Source organism: Monopterus albus, unplaced genomic scaffold (assembly GCF_001952655.1).
Source record: "Monopterus albus unplaced genomic scaffold, M_albus_1.0 scaffold108.1, whole genome shotgun sequence".
NCBI classification, from domain to species: Eukaryota; Metazoa; Chordata; class Actinopteri; order Synbranchiformes; family Synbranchidae; genus Monopterus; species Monopterus albus.
In genome coordinates, this window is record NW_018127988.1 from 175559 (window position 1) to 193018 (window position 17460).

The following is a 17460-nucleotide window of genomic DNA, read 5'->3' on the forward strand; positions in this document are numbered from 1 at the left end:
TAAAAAAAAAAAAAAAAAAAAAAAAAAAACAACCTGGGTGTGACATTTGACAGAGACCTGACATTCAACAAACAAATTAACTCTATTGTAAAAGCAAGCTTTTTCAGCTTTGTCTTTTAGTCGAGATGAAGCCTTTTTTTAAAACACACATTATCTTGAGAGTTCATGCTTTTATCAGCTCTAGATTGGAATAATGCAACGGTCTGTATGTTGGTGTAAACCAGTCATTACTTTCTCCCTTTCAGTTAGTCCAAAATGTTGCCGCTGGCCTCATTACTAATGCATGTAAATATGAGCATATTACCCCTGTTTTGCACCCTCTCTGTTGGCTTCTGATACGTTTTGGGATCAATTTTAAACTTTTACCTTTTGATACTGGTATACATTACCCTCTTTTTTCTTATCATGGTTTTACTTTGACTTAATGTGAAACACTTTTGTCGGTGTTGGCTGTGTTTAATGTGCTATATAAATAAATTTTTACTTGGTCTGACTGACCTCCACCCTATTGTCACACTTCCTGATAGCAGCACTCCTCAAGCAGTGCAGTGTAATACCTACAGTACTGCTCCACCAACATGACATAGGACAGGGTCAACAGCACACAACTGTGTGATGACACAACAGGGAGCACTATAAACACTAGGACAACTCGTTCAGCTGCCGGGAGGTGCGTGAAGGCATAGTCACACATATAAACACACTCAACACCTTGCAGTTTCTTTTAGACACTGACACACACACCAGTGAGCATCTGCAGAGAGAATGTACTCAATTTGTAGCAGTGAGCATCTGCAGAGAGAATGTACTCAATTTGTAGCATTACACTGATATTTTAAAAACTTTTTTTTTATGTTTGGCCTAATTTTTCCAGTGACATTCCTAGTGCCACTATCTCTAACCTTAGTTGAGTCCTTCTCCAAGCTGAAATATTTGACTTCAATGTGAACATCTGATGTCATTAAATAGACAGACTGCTGCAGTTGGCATGATTGCATAGGTTAAATGGTTGAGTTATTGCAGAACACATTATCTTGTGCGTCCTTATCCAGCTTGTGCACACTGCACCGAAGTCAAATTCATCATGTCCACAGCCTCGTTCACTGCTCCACAACACAAAAATGTACTCCTAATATCTCTACACTAAGTCCCTTCTTAAATCTTGCATTATAAAATTCATGACACAGCACACTAAGGTCCAGTTTTAGCCCACTGTATTAGCACATACGACTGAAGTAGAAAAGAGACATGCAGCAGAAATAGAAACACGCCTCATCACATATCCAGGGAGGCTCTAATGGGTTGTGCCAATGTTGGCAGGCACTGATAGACACTTCCTGTTCTGATGCTGCTCTCAGTTAAGCCTGAACTATGGAAGAATCAGCTAAAAAGAGTTTAAACATGGGCAATCTTTTTGTGGTCTGTCAGTGGAAAAAGTACATAAACTGAGTGACAAGATATGGTCCAACACAGCTTTATTTACACTATTATACGAAGTGGTAACAACCACATTAAACAACCAAATCCTGGAATGATTGCTTTTGGGTCACGATGTGGGAAGGACTTCAGGGCACTAGCATGAGCCAAACACCAAAAACGCTGGATCCTAGAATTTTCATGATGCAACCAGACGCAACCAGACAACATATTTCCTAGGACCTTTTCTGCCTGGTAAAGGCCCACACCCTCCAACATCCCCAGTTTGTAATGATCAAGACAAAAAAAGTGATCTTCACATAAAACTGTCAGTGCTCCTTCAAGCATCACAGATCAGCCAGGTTTGTGCTCTGTTATTTTACAGGATTTATGGAGTTATAAGAACAAAAGTCTCAAAGTTATCATTTTCTGCACTTTTGAGTTACCGCTGTGCAAAGTGGTCTACAGCAGCTGTCAATTGTCTTGTGCAGCTTTATTGCACTGCTCCAGTGAGATTTCCTGGATCCTTCTTTAACAGAACACTTTAAAAATGGCTTGTTTTCTTTGTTTAGAAAGATCTAGGCGCTTTTGAAGATCCCTGTCCTCTCCTTGCCCTCTGTGCTAGTCACAATAACTGTCTTAACATCTTCACATGTGCTATAACACAGAAAGGCACCCCAACACGTTTTTGTATGTTGACTGTTTCGAGAAAAGACTGAAGAGAAAGCAAGACAGAAAAAAGGAGCACCATGGAGAGGCTGTTTGAAGGGATATCTGTCTCCTCTGGTAAATATCTGTAATTTGAAACAAGCAGATGAGTCCAAGCACAACAGGAAGACGAGTACATTGTTGTATAATTAATACCGCCTGATAGACATCTTAGGATGCCTGAGCAGCAACCGCCTTGGAGGAATCAGTGTTACTGCCACATAGACACATACAGAAACTCATTGACAAACACAAAAAGGGCAAACACACACACACGCACACACACGTGCACTCTTCCTGCATCAGACCCCCTGAGCAGTGCAGTCATCCTTCATCTATCCTCCCTCCAGCAGTGCCCACAGCTGTCACACAGCCCAGAATCCAATAAAGAGTCTGTCCACTTCTGGTAGCATTTGCATATCAAGAAACAGATGCTAATGATACACAAGAACAGACACGGTGTCCCATATGAAGATACTCGGCATCCGAAGACTTTATCGCTTTTCTAAAACCGAAAATACAAAAGCATGGGTGCAAAGCACTGATTAAACAGTACCAATCTGCTAACGTTGGCATGTCTAGCTATGAACAGCAGTAACACAGTGTTGCTTCCACAACTAAGAGTTAGCATATTGTTAGCTGTTAAGGTAATTTATGTGCTGTTACAGATTACACTAGGAAAAGCTACTTTGTGGACCACAGTAACACCACTGTCAGATGCTAACAGAGGACAACATTAGCAGCTCTGTCCTGTTCTTCATTGGATTTAGGGAAGTTTCTCCAAGATACCCAAACCGATGACAAAACAGTTTTCTTATTTAAAATTGATACTGTAATTGTTGCATAAACTTCGTGTTGCTTGCCCAAGTAACTCATAAGGTTCATTGAGTGGTAGAATGTAACTAAGTACATTTACTCAAATGGGCTGAACTGAACTTAAATACAGTTTTTGGGTCGTTGTACTTGTATATTAGCATTTTATACTTTATGCTTCTACTCTACCACAGTTTGGAGGGAAATACTGCACCTTTTACTACATTACATTTATTTTACCATTTTAGTTTGCATATTAAGATTTTACATACAAAACAGGAATCCATTTATAAAATGATGCATTTTGTAAAGTCAACTACCCAGAACACACAAGATTATATCAAAATAAATCATGTCAAGCTTTCATGCAAGCAACAGGCATGACCCAACAAGCCCCATCAGCCTGTGAACAATAGGCTGATGGGGCCTGTATTCTCCCGACTTTGAGTTTGACCATATTCACACAGCAGTACCATGTTTTCTCTGTCTGTGAACTTTCCACTGCAATGAAAGAGGCATTTTCTGTCAAAAACCTGACACTGCACTGATTTATGAGCAAAATTTAAACACAAAGGAAAACTCCACCAGATAACGGATACAGGTATGAAAAGGCTGAGACCCCTGTACTAGATCTGCTGTTGAGTCCTGATGGAGTGCAGTGATTACATCGAAACAAATCATAGCAAAGGGGGATTTTGTGTGAATGTGTGTGCTTATCATGAACATGTAAGGCTGACTGCGTACACACATTTATTACGTAATAGCTCTGCGTGCATATGGGTCAGCTGCAGTTGATCAGCTTGATGGTGACAGCAGGAAACCATGAGGAGGACTTAAGAGGAGGAGTACTGGGACAGAGATGAGAAGGGACATAAAGTGTTAGTGTTGCACTGTGGCCTTTACTGAACCTGTCTTTGCGTCCTTGTTTTTCTATACTTGTTGGGACAGAAAACTGGTAGCACTCTAGCTTCACGGGGACTGGTGTCACTTCTGGGGACCGGCAGCTGGTCCATGACATAGTTCACTGAATGTTACAAGAACAACGCGGTGTAAAGTTAGAGCTTTATGGCTTTTAGTTCAGGCTGTGTTTTTGTGTGAGGCTGCTTATGTGATCAGCCACTGTTACAAGTGGGGAGCTGGTGTACGAGAGCTGACGGCCTTGATGATTAAAACAGTGAAAAATGTGTTTAGTTCTGTGCATGTTGTCTTGTTATTATATCCATAATGTGTGTATTCCAGCGTTGCTTGACTTAAGTGTTTAAGTGTGTGCATGTGCAAATATCTATTCATTTTGTTAGGCAAGCTAGCTACTCAATGAACAGAACTGGACATGCCTGATAACAGGAAAATGACATCTTGCCCAGTTTCTTTCCACCTTGTGGTGGAACTCAAAAATTCTGTGCAATAATGTCTACATTCTAAGACTCTATATCTGTGTGTGGTGTGTATGACTCACCAGTAATAACCAGTGTGTGTGAGATGTTGGCCTCATTTAGCATCCGCTGGATGTGGTGGTTGTACAGGGCGAGCGCCTTTTCTTTCCCACTCTGTGGATTCACCATCAGCATCATCCGAAATGGACGAGACAACTCACTCATCAGCATCCCTACAGAGAAGAAAAAATGAAAGTGAAAGGCCAAAGTCATGTACATGCAATTATTCTTTCAAATCTTAAGCTGAAACTAGTCTTATTCTGAACAGAGAACAATTTCAAGATGAACGCTCCAGAAATTGCTATTTGGCTGAAATAGGGTCATGAAACAAGCTGATTCTGACAGATTATACTTATGAAAAAAAAATTATTTAAAGCCTCAATACGAGGTTAAAATACATTTCTGCATAACAGAACACATCTAAGAAAAGGATGTCAAGGAGCAGAAACGGCAATACAGCATAACGCATGACTACTGCACATCAGGGTAGCATGGTAACATGTTTTTAGGTCACACAGAGAAAACCAGGTAGATCAGGACAATGTCAGTGTAATGACTAACCTGAAACCCAGATTTACATGCAGATTGATAATAAGGTCACTTCTACCTAACCCATTACCTCTGTTTCTGGCAGCAGATGTTTTTCCCCTGAGCTTGGGTTGACAATGCAGAGAATAAGAAAGACTACAGCCAATGATGACCAGGCCATGTCTAAATGAAATAAGGTTGTTTATATTTGTATTTTTATGTGTTAAATGCATTCAGTGTTTTTGTAAACGTATTTAATCATCTGTTATTGTTCCTTATAGTGCGTCTGCAGCAATAACCCACTCGCATTTTCATCTTAGGTAATGTCTGCAGTACCATACACATTTTACTAAATCAATGGTGTCCATTGAACTAACAGGAGATTTGTGGATGCACACAAACAAATCACTGATAGGTTAAACACCATCTAACATACAAAATTACTGCTTACAACTAAAGACGGATGAGCCTTATGCTGGTTTACTGTTTACTTGCCCCTTGCATGGGGATATGTACATGCATATTGAAAGCCGTTGTACCAGAGTCAAAGTCCTCGTGTGTCCGACACACCTGGCCAATAAAGCTGATTCTGATTTTGATGAGCCAAGTAGTACAATAGCAGCCTCTGGTAATCTTTTTACTATACAAATGATGTATGTAAGTGTTCAAAATCTCTTGTGGATCAAACATATTTTAGAGGATTACACTGGGTTACGCAGATCATGCAAACACAGTTCCCAAATCTTTTTAAGCCACTCTGAAGATTACGGCCTCCCAGAGGCACACCATGGGGCTGAGTAAAAGGAAAAGCCTGAAACCTGTCCCAGAGTGTCTGAGGAGGATTAATTAAATACTGCATGCATGAGTGTGTGCTTTGGCAAAATAATAGATTATTAATAGATATTTGAGATGAGATGGAGAAAACTAAATAGAAAAATGTAGATATGATGGAAGTCAGGGTATGATGATCAAACTGTTCTCCTGTTATTGGAGGAACAAGTAGTTCTGAGAATGAAGATGTATTGAATGTTGGATTGCTGTTAAAGTTCAGTTCAATACAACTCCCTACCTCCCTGACAGTTTGGAGAGAACGTTCCCTCCTTTTCCCTCTCTCCTTTAAAAATGTTTTTCTAGCAGCTCAGGTGGGGAAAAAGTCAAATCAAAAGGAGAGAGAAGTGTGACAAGATCGCAGTGCAACTTGTGTACCTACGTGACCTTTACAGGTAGGTACACAGAGCTGTGTTGTGGAAACAGCATGTTCCACTAAGACTGTTTTCTGTTGCACCTTGTCAACGCACAAACTAAACAAACTAGCCCAGCAAGCAAAAACCCTACTGTGATGCTCCTCTTTGAGAGTGATCTCATTTTGCGATCCATCCGAACAAGTCTGAAAGCAGATAACGTTGCTGTACATCCAGTGGAGTCATCGTGATATTGCTGGAATGCAATTAAGTGTGTCTTGAATTGGAACATCTTAACCTCTGTTCACATCTGTCACTGGAGTTTAAACTGACGCAAACTCCTTAGTCTTTCAGGCTTTTTGTTCTGACACAAAGAAGATGTATGTAAATGGGTCATTTACCCAAAATTTTACACAGTGTGACAAGATCACATTCTATTATTAAAGTGACCCAAGTGAGGGAGACGGTCAAAAAGGCTGTAAAATGTGTTTTGACACATCACTAACTTAAAATCTCACAAGTATAATTACTGCTATTGATTTCAACTTCTTACTGTAGAAGATAGCAACCAGGCCAGTGTAACTCTATGGCACTGCTCCTAATGTTTGGAACTAGCTGACGTTCCTATGATCCACCATTAATGTTTAAAAAAAAACAGCTCTTACACTCTGGGTGTGGACTGATATGACTCCCTTTTTACCAAGGAGAATTTAATGTAGGTGTGTGGCTTGTCTCATGGTACTGCACTGTAAATATTCATTGTCATTTATATTCATTTTATAAAGACTATCATCAAGGAAAATTCAAAAATCAAGTTCAATTTTATGTATTAAAAGTCTGAGGACTGAAATGTTAATTGGAGTACAAGCAAACAACAGCGGGTGTTAAGTGGAGTGGGGATTTTTTTGGTTATTTTTTTCCACAATTTTTGATGGACTGCTAAAATTAAAAGTAAAAATGAGATTGTACCATATGTCAAGTTAAAAAGTGCAAGAAAATAGTTTGAAATTACTGCAGTTTCAAGTAACAGCACAGGTAGGATAGACTATGAGCAGTGTGTACTGTTAAACTGTAAAACAATAAATTCCTTCTATCATTCAGACAGGTCATAAAGGCAAAGCCACTTTCTTTGTCGAATGAATATTTCAGTGGAGTTGCTGTAAATTCAGAACATCTGGACTTCTGAGGGTAAACAACAGAAGTGCCTTCATGAATCAGCTGGCATGGCAGCTGGCACTGAGGGCCCTGACCTTGCTGTCTATGTGCTCCAGCACCCACACAACAGACCTTGTTGGCTAAAATCAACCCCATGCCACTTCCTGTGTGCCACCCCTCCCCTTCTCAAAACATCCCAGAATGCAGTGTCTGTACATTCGTCTCTGTGTGTCCCACACTCCAGCTTTCCTCCTTTATTTTTAGCTCTGTTGCAGCACCATCATTGCACGATGTCAAAAGTTCAACATACATCTGGAATGCTCAAATCAACAAAGACAACTCTATTTTAAAACCATCCCCAGTCTCTAACTGCACATTATTGACCATGCTACACCTGCAGTGGATCTTTTTATATAAGAGGACTGATATTGTGACTGGTTTGTTTGCATAAGGATGGATGTAGTGCTAATTGTCCAGTGATGATAGAGATTGCTGCTAATGAACATACATACTACAGTATATAATGTCCTCAACATTTATGTCTGTCCTGTCTTGTTACCAACTCTGTCAGTTTGAAACAAAAATTACAATAAAGCATGAAGAGATAACTTACCTAGACAAAACAAATTGTGGAAAAAAATTTATTACTGTCTTGAATGAAGTCATGGATCATAGATTAAGTAACAGCCAACTGAATGATACTCACAAACAGCAACCAAGACAAAAATGATAAAACACAAACCTGAAGTGAAAGCTCTGCTCTGTAAACACAGATCAAGCAATTGTAGTCGAGATGCAGAGTTCTCATCTGCTCTCTTCAAACCAAGAGCATGGGAACTATCCCAGATCTTAATGGAATAATCACTGCTGAGGTTTTCACCATAGGAAATAATAGCCTAAATGAAAGGGAAAAATCTGGGAGCCGGAAAAAACACATTTTCCGTCTTATAATGGCTACTTGGCTCCAAATAGAGTCTGAGAATAGACAACTTTCTCATAGGCACATTCAGTAGGATGTCCGCATCTTTTAACCAGACAGAGATGAAGGGCCAACTACAACCTTCAGTTACACATCCCCCGATTTAACTGGTTTGTTTCATTGTCACGACCATAAAACAGGCGAAATTCTCATTTGTTTGCATTTCTGTTAAAATGGCATTACATTTCTATTTTTATTGATCAATGTCCATACATTTTAAATTACCCAGCTTGTTGTTCCCTCCTTATAAAATTCAATTCAAATAACTTAATTAATCCCCTTGGGGGCAATTTGTTTGGAGAAGCTCATTTTACACAATAAAATAACATACAATAGACAGATAAGAAACACAAGATATGTAAAAAAAAAGATCTGAAGCCACATCCACCAGCAATAATCCTACAGTGTTTAGTTAACAAACTGCAGTTGTTACAAAATAAAATAGCATACAATATAGGCAGATTTAAAGCTGCATTAACTGACTTCTCCCCCCAATTTTTGACCATTAAGGACGAAGTGAGAATCAATCTTCAACAGTATCTCCTCCTCTTCTCCCTCCACTCCTCTTTGCCCCTGCTGCCCTGTCTCTGACACTAGGTCATATGTTGTCACGACAGCTGGGGACACTTGTATCATTCAGGTAGCGCAGCAGTAATAACCGGCTCCAGAACTAATGTATACAGAATATAGAGCCCCCAGAGCCTGTGGTTTTCAGTGGCACTGCAGTGACACAATGTCAAATAAAGAGGTTTACATTTTAGCGATATGCATACATATGTCTAATGTTGTGTGTAGCAGACGTATCTTCAGTAACACAAGCAAATTATACAGAGGAATGTTTTTTCCCAACTAATACTGATACAGTACTAATGTCCTGGCCAATATCACATCACGTTCAGTATCACATACTTGAAATGCATAACTATGAGTTATATGTGAAATGAGAAATTTCATGATACGCTTTGATTTATTTTCTAGTTGTGTTGATGGTGTAAAGTTTAACACATTTTGCATGGATTTCAGTGTTATGTCTGATATAAACTGAACCAAAAATTAGCTAAATTACTGGAAAACAAAACACTAACATTGCAGTCAGTTGGAATGACTGCAAATTACAACCAGAATAATTCAATACAAAGGTACAAAATTGAAAGTTGAAAGATCTGAAAGTCACATCCACTAGAAATATTTTACATGGTCATTTCTTTTAGGCTATCTAAAGCACCACCACTGATTGATAACTCACACCAACTCACTGCGATGTCCTGAGCCCTCAGTCAGTCAGTCAGTCAGTCATTCATACTGGTGTCTCACTCAACTTCTTTCAGATTAGCTCTACACATGTAATGAGGCATGAGGCATGACAAAGCATTAACCATCTGTGGTGTAGCACTCTTGACAGAAACAGCAAAAGTGCAAGGCTTCCAGACCAGAAGCATTCCATCCAGATTTAGTGTCATAAGGGAACTAAGGGGAGAAACAAAACATCAGGACGTGTTGCTTTGCGTTTGGAAGTGTAATTCACTTTAGGAAAAAATCATGCTCTTATGTGATATTAGCCCTTTTCAGACATGCACTTGAACCCTGAAATTCTCTAGACATTACCCGGGGAGCTATAAGTGAGAACGCAAATGTTGAGTCAGTCAACCTGGACTTTAAGCGAGACTTTACCCTGCCAGCTCCCTAGTACAGAGTCCGCCTTAGGTCTGAGTGAGCTGGAGTGAGCCCATGTGAGAATAGAGCAGCATATAGCCCGGAGTATTCTCACTGAGCTAGTGGGCATGTCGATGACATTCTATTATGTGACTGGCACAAAACCAGAAGAATACAAGCATGCGATGGTGAAGTAAAATGGTCATAATCAAAAAGCCTTTGAAAAAATCCAGTTGGCTTTTTCTCGAGGGAACCAGGGTGATGTTAACTTTTGGTTGGCCTAAAAAAAATGCATCATCCCTACGGCATGCTATTGAAGACTTTAATTTTATCTGTTGTAGTGCTGTGATTATACACTTTACTTATGTGTCTGTCCCTGCATTATAAAGCATTGAAAACTATATTAAACGACCTGTTCAATAGTCTGAGACAGAGCTGCAGCTTTAAAGCGAGCCCATTTCCCCACACAGCACCTAACTGCAGTAACATTTAAGTGCAGTGAAGTGATAACTCTTGGTTAAAACACTGTCTGTCTGTCTGTCTGTAAATCAAACAGTGGAATCTGCTCAAGCCCACAATCAGACTTGTGCTGAGCCAGAACCACAAAGGGTGTGGAAGGAGGAGAGGAGGAGGAGGTGCTGGTGGTTAGCCTGATGTAGATCTATATTAGGAAAGGCAGATAGTTTTCAACATTGAGGTTTTTATTAAAATCATCCTGTAGTTGTACCTGCAGTAAACTTTTGTGCTGTGCGACATAGACACAGGTTGGTTAAGCAGAGAGAGGAGTGAGTGGAGAGCATGTAACCTCCATCTGTCTCAGTGGAACAATGTGCATCCCATGTGGGTGTTTTAGGTTGCAGGGTCAGATTAGGGAGGGGAGGTCAGGTGGCACTGGCGACCTGTCCAGGGTGTACCCCGCCTCTTGCCCAGTGTCAGCTGGGATAGGCTCCAGCTCCAGTTGACCCCCATTAGGATAAGCGGTATAGATAATGGATGGAGGTTAGGTCGCTGCGTGAAGGCAAAAAAAAATGCCTGCCACTTACACTTCTGCTAATTTAATGTTCACGATTTTTCTTTTAATGGGAACTGGACCTTCAGTTCGTAATTAACAATCAGCCCAGCTGGCTCAGTGGTGGACTGTATGCTTACTTCCTGCAACAGTTTGAACTAAAATAATGAGAGCATGGTGTCATTTTATTATAAGCTGTAATGTATAATACATAAAAATGTGCTATGTGCCAGTGCATAAAGGAAATGGACTTCCTACCATAAAAAAAAACCCACAATGACATGTTCTTCTAGAAGGCAAAGATGAACTTTCACTGAGGTGAACCAGCTGCTATGTAGGATGAACACTCATTTCGTGGTTGTTGTTGCCGGCACATCACAGAATGACTCGAGAGACCATTTCTGAGAATAGCAAACTGGATGAGTGCTGGACGTTTTTTAAGTTTGAAAATATAATGTAGAGATCCTCCAGTCTGAGCTGGAGTGATTTTGTTACAAGCTGGAGTTGAGCAGAGCTTCTTAGGGGTTTAATTTGGAGTGCATTCATGGTAAGAGAGACAGGACAGGACACTGTTGTTATAGACACAGAGCTGCCGTGAGCGCCCAGAGCCAGGGAAAGCTCGAGAGGCTGAATCAGAGGCCTCGACACGATGTCAAGCTGTACTGCGGTGTATGCCCAAGGAGGAGTCCTCAGGGAGAGGCCTGCTGCTAAAACTGCTGTCTGACTACACATGCACAAAAGCCTCTAATACACAGTGAGAATGCATGTGTCTGTGCTGACATTTTTACTACAACCAGGTTTTACTCTTCCTTTACTAGTAAGAGGCGAAAACACCCTTCTATGCTAAATAAGAGTTCAGTGTAAGAGAAGCAGGAAGTTACATCATTCTTGTCCAGTCAAGACCGGTTATTAATCACAAGGGTGTCATCAGTTGTGGTTTATCACATACATACAGTAGGACACTTTGATATGTGCGCTTTAATATGAATCGCATCACAAATTTGTTACATAAATTTGTGGAATTTCAGCTTAAGCCTGCTATCTTGTTAAAGACAGTGACAACTAATATGACAATGACTGCCCAATCTGAGAGTACATGAAAGCAATAAAAGATTATCAACTATAACCTGAAAAGCGCCTTCAGACCAGGACACTACCTGACATTGCCGCTGCTATTTCTGTGCTCTCCATACATTTACTGTCTTATTCAGTTATAGAGCATTAGAACTAGTCATGATTCAAAAGCTATTTCAACCAGAAACTGAACTCAGTCTGTCAGTATTGTACAAGCTTTATGAAAAATGCCCTACAGTAATTTCAGTTATAGAAAATCTTACAGCAATTACCATAAAATGTTGAAGTACGACTGTTGTTTGGGCAACACATCCAGTGTGATAATACCATCCTGCTTTCTGTGATGAAAGGTGTCAATCTATTTATTGACACCTTTGGATCAATAGTATTTAAGATATACTTGGCAATGCATCTGCCAATTCAAACAGTCAGAGCAGGGTTGAAATTTATGAGCAAGTTGAGTCAGCACCCGGACGCACAAGGCTTACCAATGCTGACTCACTGTGTTTGTATTTTTGTCATCTCCTATTTCTGATCGAAACTTTTTAAACCCCATATCACCATTGTTCCCAGATAATCACGTATTGTATGAGAACTGTGTTCTACCTCCTCCTGCTCTACCCCATAAAGCTCATCTGTCCTTTAGTCATGGTAAAGGCGCAGGTGCAAACACCCCCCTACGACACTGGTGAACATCCAGGGAATGGACACTGAGAGAGTGGACTCTTATAAGTACCTGGGTGTTCACCTCAACAATAAACTGGACAAACAACACTAAGGCACTTTACAAGAAAGGCTGCTGAGGATATTAAGGTCTTTTGGAGTGCAGGGGACACTCCTGAGGACCTTCTTTGACACACTGGTGGCATCAGCCATCTTCTATGGAGTGTTCTGCTGGGGCAGCAGCATCTCAACTGCAGACAGGAAGAGACTAGACAAACAGGTTGAGAGGGAAGTGCAGTGGTGGCTTGAGAAGGACTCCCACCCCCATATATGAGACTCTGTCAGCACTGGTGGCTCCGTTAGTGACTCTGTCAGCACTGGTGGCTCCGTTAGTGACTCTGTCAGCACTGGTGGCTCCGTTAGTGACAAACTGCTTCACCACAAGTGTGTGATAGAGCATTATTGCAGGTCCTTACTTCCTGCTGCTGTCATGAGTGTACAACCAGCAGTAGACCGACCCCCACCCCCAAGTCGTCCTCACACACCCACAGACCGAATAACTGTGAATACACAGCATACCAGTGTGCAGTATGTCTTTTTATTATTATAGCTACAATTGTTTATATTTATATTGATAATACCTTGTCTGTTAATTTTTGATCTTAACACTGAGCGCCTGTTTCTGTCCCTTTGCTGCTATAATGGCATGAATTTTGCCATTGTGGGACTAATAAGTGTTTATCTTGGACTATAATAAATATATGAATGACCTTACCCACTGATTACATCTGTGTGAACACAATTTGCACATTGTCTAGTCACTAGCTCTGGGTCTGCTGTATGAATTTGCTGCACTGTTCTTGGTGGATTTCCTCAATGCAGTTAAAAGTTGTGACACAGGCAACTGACACAGAGTATATTGGGGGGCAAGCTAAAAGCTCATTTGCAGCCCCCCACCTGGTTAGGCTTTTAAGACAGGTTAAAAAAAACTAAATGCTAAATAAATAATAAATAAATGACAAATAACATCAACTATGTTGATGTTATTCTTCTCTGTGACATTGCCCACCATATACCAGTGTACCATTAAACAACCAATACAACAAACTTCTGAACAGGCCTTTGAATGACTTCTTCATCAGCTGATCATAAAGATACAGTGCAAGCAAAGACGGACTGAAGTGTAACCTCATATCACTGCACATCTTTTGCTAAATGTTGCACGCCACAGCTAACAGCTAGCTAACAATGACATGCAGTATATTCTGTGCTTCCTCTCCCTGAGATGAAATAACTGATGAGCAATTCCTCAAAAAATATTTTAGGACAAACAAAATAAGCATATGTTTGATTTAAATGGTTTTTTTTTACTACAGCGCTGTAAAAAGGCCCCCATGCTTTATACTGGTATTATTAACCTGAGGTTCAGTCTGTCAGACATCTTACCAACAGCCTAAAAACATGTCAAAAACTATACGAAGTAACTGGCCAAAGGAGGCCGTGAACAGCCCAGTAATGCAAAAGAGCCCAAGTGATAGCTCGTTTTGCCTCAAGAGATATTTGGAGAAATAATCATTATCATGCAAACTAGTGCTGATGCCATGAACAAGAAAGTTGAATCCATCCCTCTGTCACAGGGTTTGACAGCATCAAACAAGCAACCCAAGCATGTGCAAACATACCCAACACCTGCTTGCATGTGTCCATGAAAGCAAACAAGGCTGGTCTCAGTTACAACAATTATTTTCGCCACAATCAGGATCTATGCAATAAAGGCCGAATGGCACATAAATCCAAGACTGTTGTAATTCTTTTTTTGGCAGTGCTTAGAACCAGACACCGTCATCGACATTACATCTTCAGCAGGCCTCCACTTGTAAGAAGTGAATCGATGTGAAGAAAATATATGTTTTCTGACTTAATTTGATGATGAGCTCCTGGACCTGATTGAGTATGGTTCACGAAGCCTAATGAACAACTTACTCTAGACTGCCTTTTAGACTGAAATCATGTTGACAAATTGTGGAGGCACCATCGACCCCTACAGCCTGATGAAGGTTTGAAATTAGCACCACTGACCAAGTAAATGCTCATTTGATACTTCAGCAGGTAACCAGAAGTACAGATATATGCAGCTCATATTTCTGCTTAGCACAAAATTCAGTTTGATTCTGTGCCCTCCACTGTTTCTGCAGTCAGTTGTTCTGACGAATTGTGCTGCCTTGGGGAGATATGCTACCTTAGCAGAAGTGAATATAGGTTTCAGGTTTTCAGTAGGACTGCAACTAATTTTGTTTTTTAAATAGCAATTTATCTGCCACATATGTTTTTCTCTTGTACAAATGAAACATACTGTTTGATACAGGTCAGCTGGTTACATTAATGTCAGCTGGAGTTCTCAGTCACCTCAGAAAATATTCATTAGCTGATAAGATCTACTAGCTTCAGCCAACAAAAGAGCCATCTAAGAACAGAAAGTTTGACAGGTGTGGCTACAGGGGGGTGGGGGTTAGCAAAGGGTAAATTATCTCAGCTCTAGTTTCCAACATTCCTCTTTGCATATTTGGACCAAACCAAATTCTTACAAGCAGGGATACATAATTGTCTCTGTAAAAGATGGCTCCAGATACAGCAGTTGTTTCAAAGCAAAGTAATGGGTTTTAGTGTGAGTAAACTGCATAGAGGTAGAGATGTGTTACATGACTCCAAACACCAGGTGAAGCCATATAGTTTGTGCTTTGCTTTCCTGTAGTAGAAAACTTTCTCAGGTTACACTCTGTGGCATCTGAATCATGGTTCAAATTAAAACAATCTTGCGCTACTGAGTCTCCTCTTTGTTCTTGTGACAATGACAGGTGTGGATCTCGTTTTTGTTAAAAAAAAATTGAGTTAATGCTATCTGGGTTGCAGTGTGAAAGAATAAGTTTGTATGAAGCAAAGAAAAATGCATTTTAATTTTCTCATTCGGACAGGACAGCCTGGTGAGGACAACTATAATGAGATAACTTATCTTTAGAAATCTTCAATTACAGAACATTTCCCATTGGAGTAACTATACCTCTGGGCATTTGTGCACTAAATAGGAGCAGGACTAACTGTGCCTCATGTTTCTCAGGTGTCTTTTATGTTAAAATGGTTTGTTTGCAGACATAGTGGAGTTACTGAAATGGGATTCTCCATACACCAGTAATTGTATTCTTTTATTCATGAGGAGTAGATCAAAGGTAGCCTAAATAAATATCCAAAGCTGTAAAGAGACAAGAATACGGCCGTTCTATACAAAATATAGGTATATTTACTTCTTGAAAATACGTGAATTTACAGTAATAGTAATTTAAAAAAAGAAGGCTCCAGATACTTAAAAATTGGTTCCATAGAGCTTTAAAGTTTTTAATAGGGTGTCTAACATCGTTTGACATCAAAAACTTTTTCCTCAACTTTCCCGCATTAGCGTCGTCCCGCATCTACTTTAAACAGAGGAGTTGCAGCAAACGTTGTCCGTCGTTGCTAACGAGCACTCACCGTCTCTAAGATGGTGTTGCTGTGCAGAGCGTTCTCGGACAGCGCGAGCCCACTTCTCCGCCTCCTCCTGGTTAGCGCACGGGTCCTGGAGCGCAGAGAGGCGAAAGCACCGCTCCACTCTTTGCCGCGACACCCCGGAACTCACCCAGCGCCGTTTCTGCAGGTAGAAGTAAACTGCTAAGTACGCTGCCGGGTCCGAGCTGTCATTCGCCCGGTAAGCCCGGCAGCCAACGCAGTCCTTCAAACTGAACACCAGCCTGTTCCGCTCGGCAGGTGCCGATGTGAGCCTCTGGACAATGAGGTCCTTATCGGTCAGGCTCACAGCACACCTAACTTTTCGGATGCCGGTGACCGTAAATTCCCCGTACAGCGTGACCAGGTTGGTACTGGTGTTTTGGTTCGGTTCAACTCTCCTCTGATCCATCCTGAGTGGACACCGGAGTAGTGAGACCGGGACGTGGGTGGATTTGAGATAAAGGAGCAGCCACACACGGCCACATATCTCACCGGACAGAATGATGCGAGCAAAGTGGAGCGCACGTCTCTGACAGTCTGGTGCCCAGACCGGTTTTAGGGTAACAAAATCAAGCATGCTACTTCCGGGTTCATTTCAAATTAAGAGCCACATTTTTTAGTTTTGGTCAACAAACAGGGCTGTAGCATTTACTGACCGAGTTGGTGTTGTCAGCATTTTTCAGTGAATTGTGTTAAAACGTGTACATGATAGGTGATTCACAAAAAAATCCAAATAAAAAATGTTCATCTTTTTGATGTTTTACTTTATGGAGTGTCCACATTTTAAACTTTTTAAAATTACAAAACAATTCTGAGAAAATAAGCTAATGTGACTAAGCATTTAGTGTTGCACATACTGTAGGCTACCAAACAAAATTTTGGGTGATAATCAGTAACCCTTGAGGATTAAGGGGCCCCGAGAGGTTGCCTGGTCGCTGGGCGTCGTGGGCATATGGACGCGTTAGATAAGCTCAGGATTCACGACAAAATTATTTTAAAGGGCGCCCAGTTTCGCTGGGTGGTTGTAGGTGTCTTTTTCTGGCTTGACGCATTTCTACTGGCTGCAGGTCACGTTGCTCCATGCTGTCGAAAAGAGACGCTATACTGCCCCCCTGTGGTTAAACAAGTCTATAGGTTGCAAACTTAATAATCACAATGCAAAATCCAAGAATACTGGGCTATATACTCTTGTCTTTTGGAACTTCATTGTGCTTCAGGAGGCAACCATTGTTTCTCATTTAAACTTGAATTTAAAGGATCACCTCATCTAAATTAGAAAAATAAATATAATAAAATTTAAATGGCAATGTT

At 40.7% G+C, this 17460-nt stretch overlaps 1 protein-coding gene across 1 annotated transcript in view; it reads right to left on the reverse strand.

Annotated features, from left to right (window-relative positions):
- The window catches only part of LOC109966257 (sphingosine kinase 2), a 48722-nt gene extending 31991 nt beyond the window's left edge, over positions 1–16731 (reverse strand). The window contains exons 1-2 of the mRNA XM_020610970.1: positions 16135–16731; positions 4394–4543 (exon numbers count right to left, since the gene is read on the reverse strand). Of these exons, the coding sequence (XP_020466626.1) occupies positions 4394–4543; positions 16135–16726 (742 nt within the window). The 5' untranslated portion in view covers positions 16727–16731. The remainder of the gene's footprint in view (positions 1–4393; positions 4544–16134) is intronic.
- Positions 16732–17460: the final 729 nt, after the last annotated feature.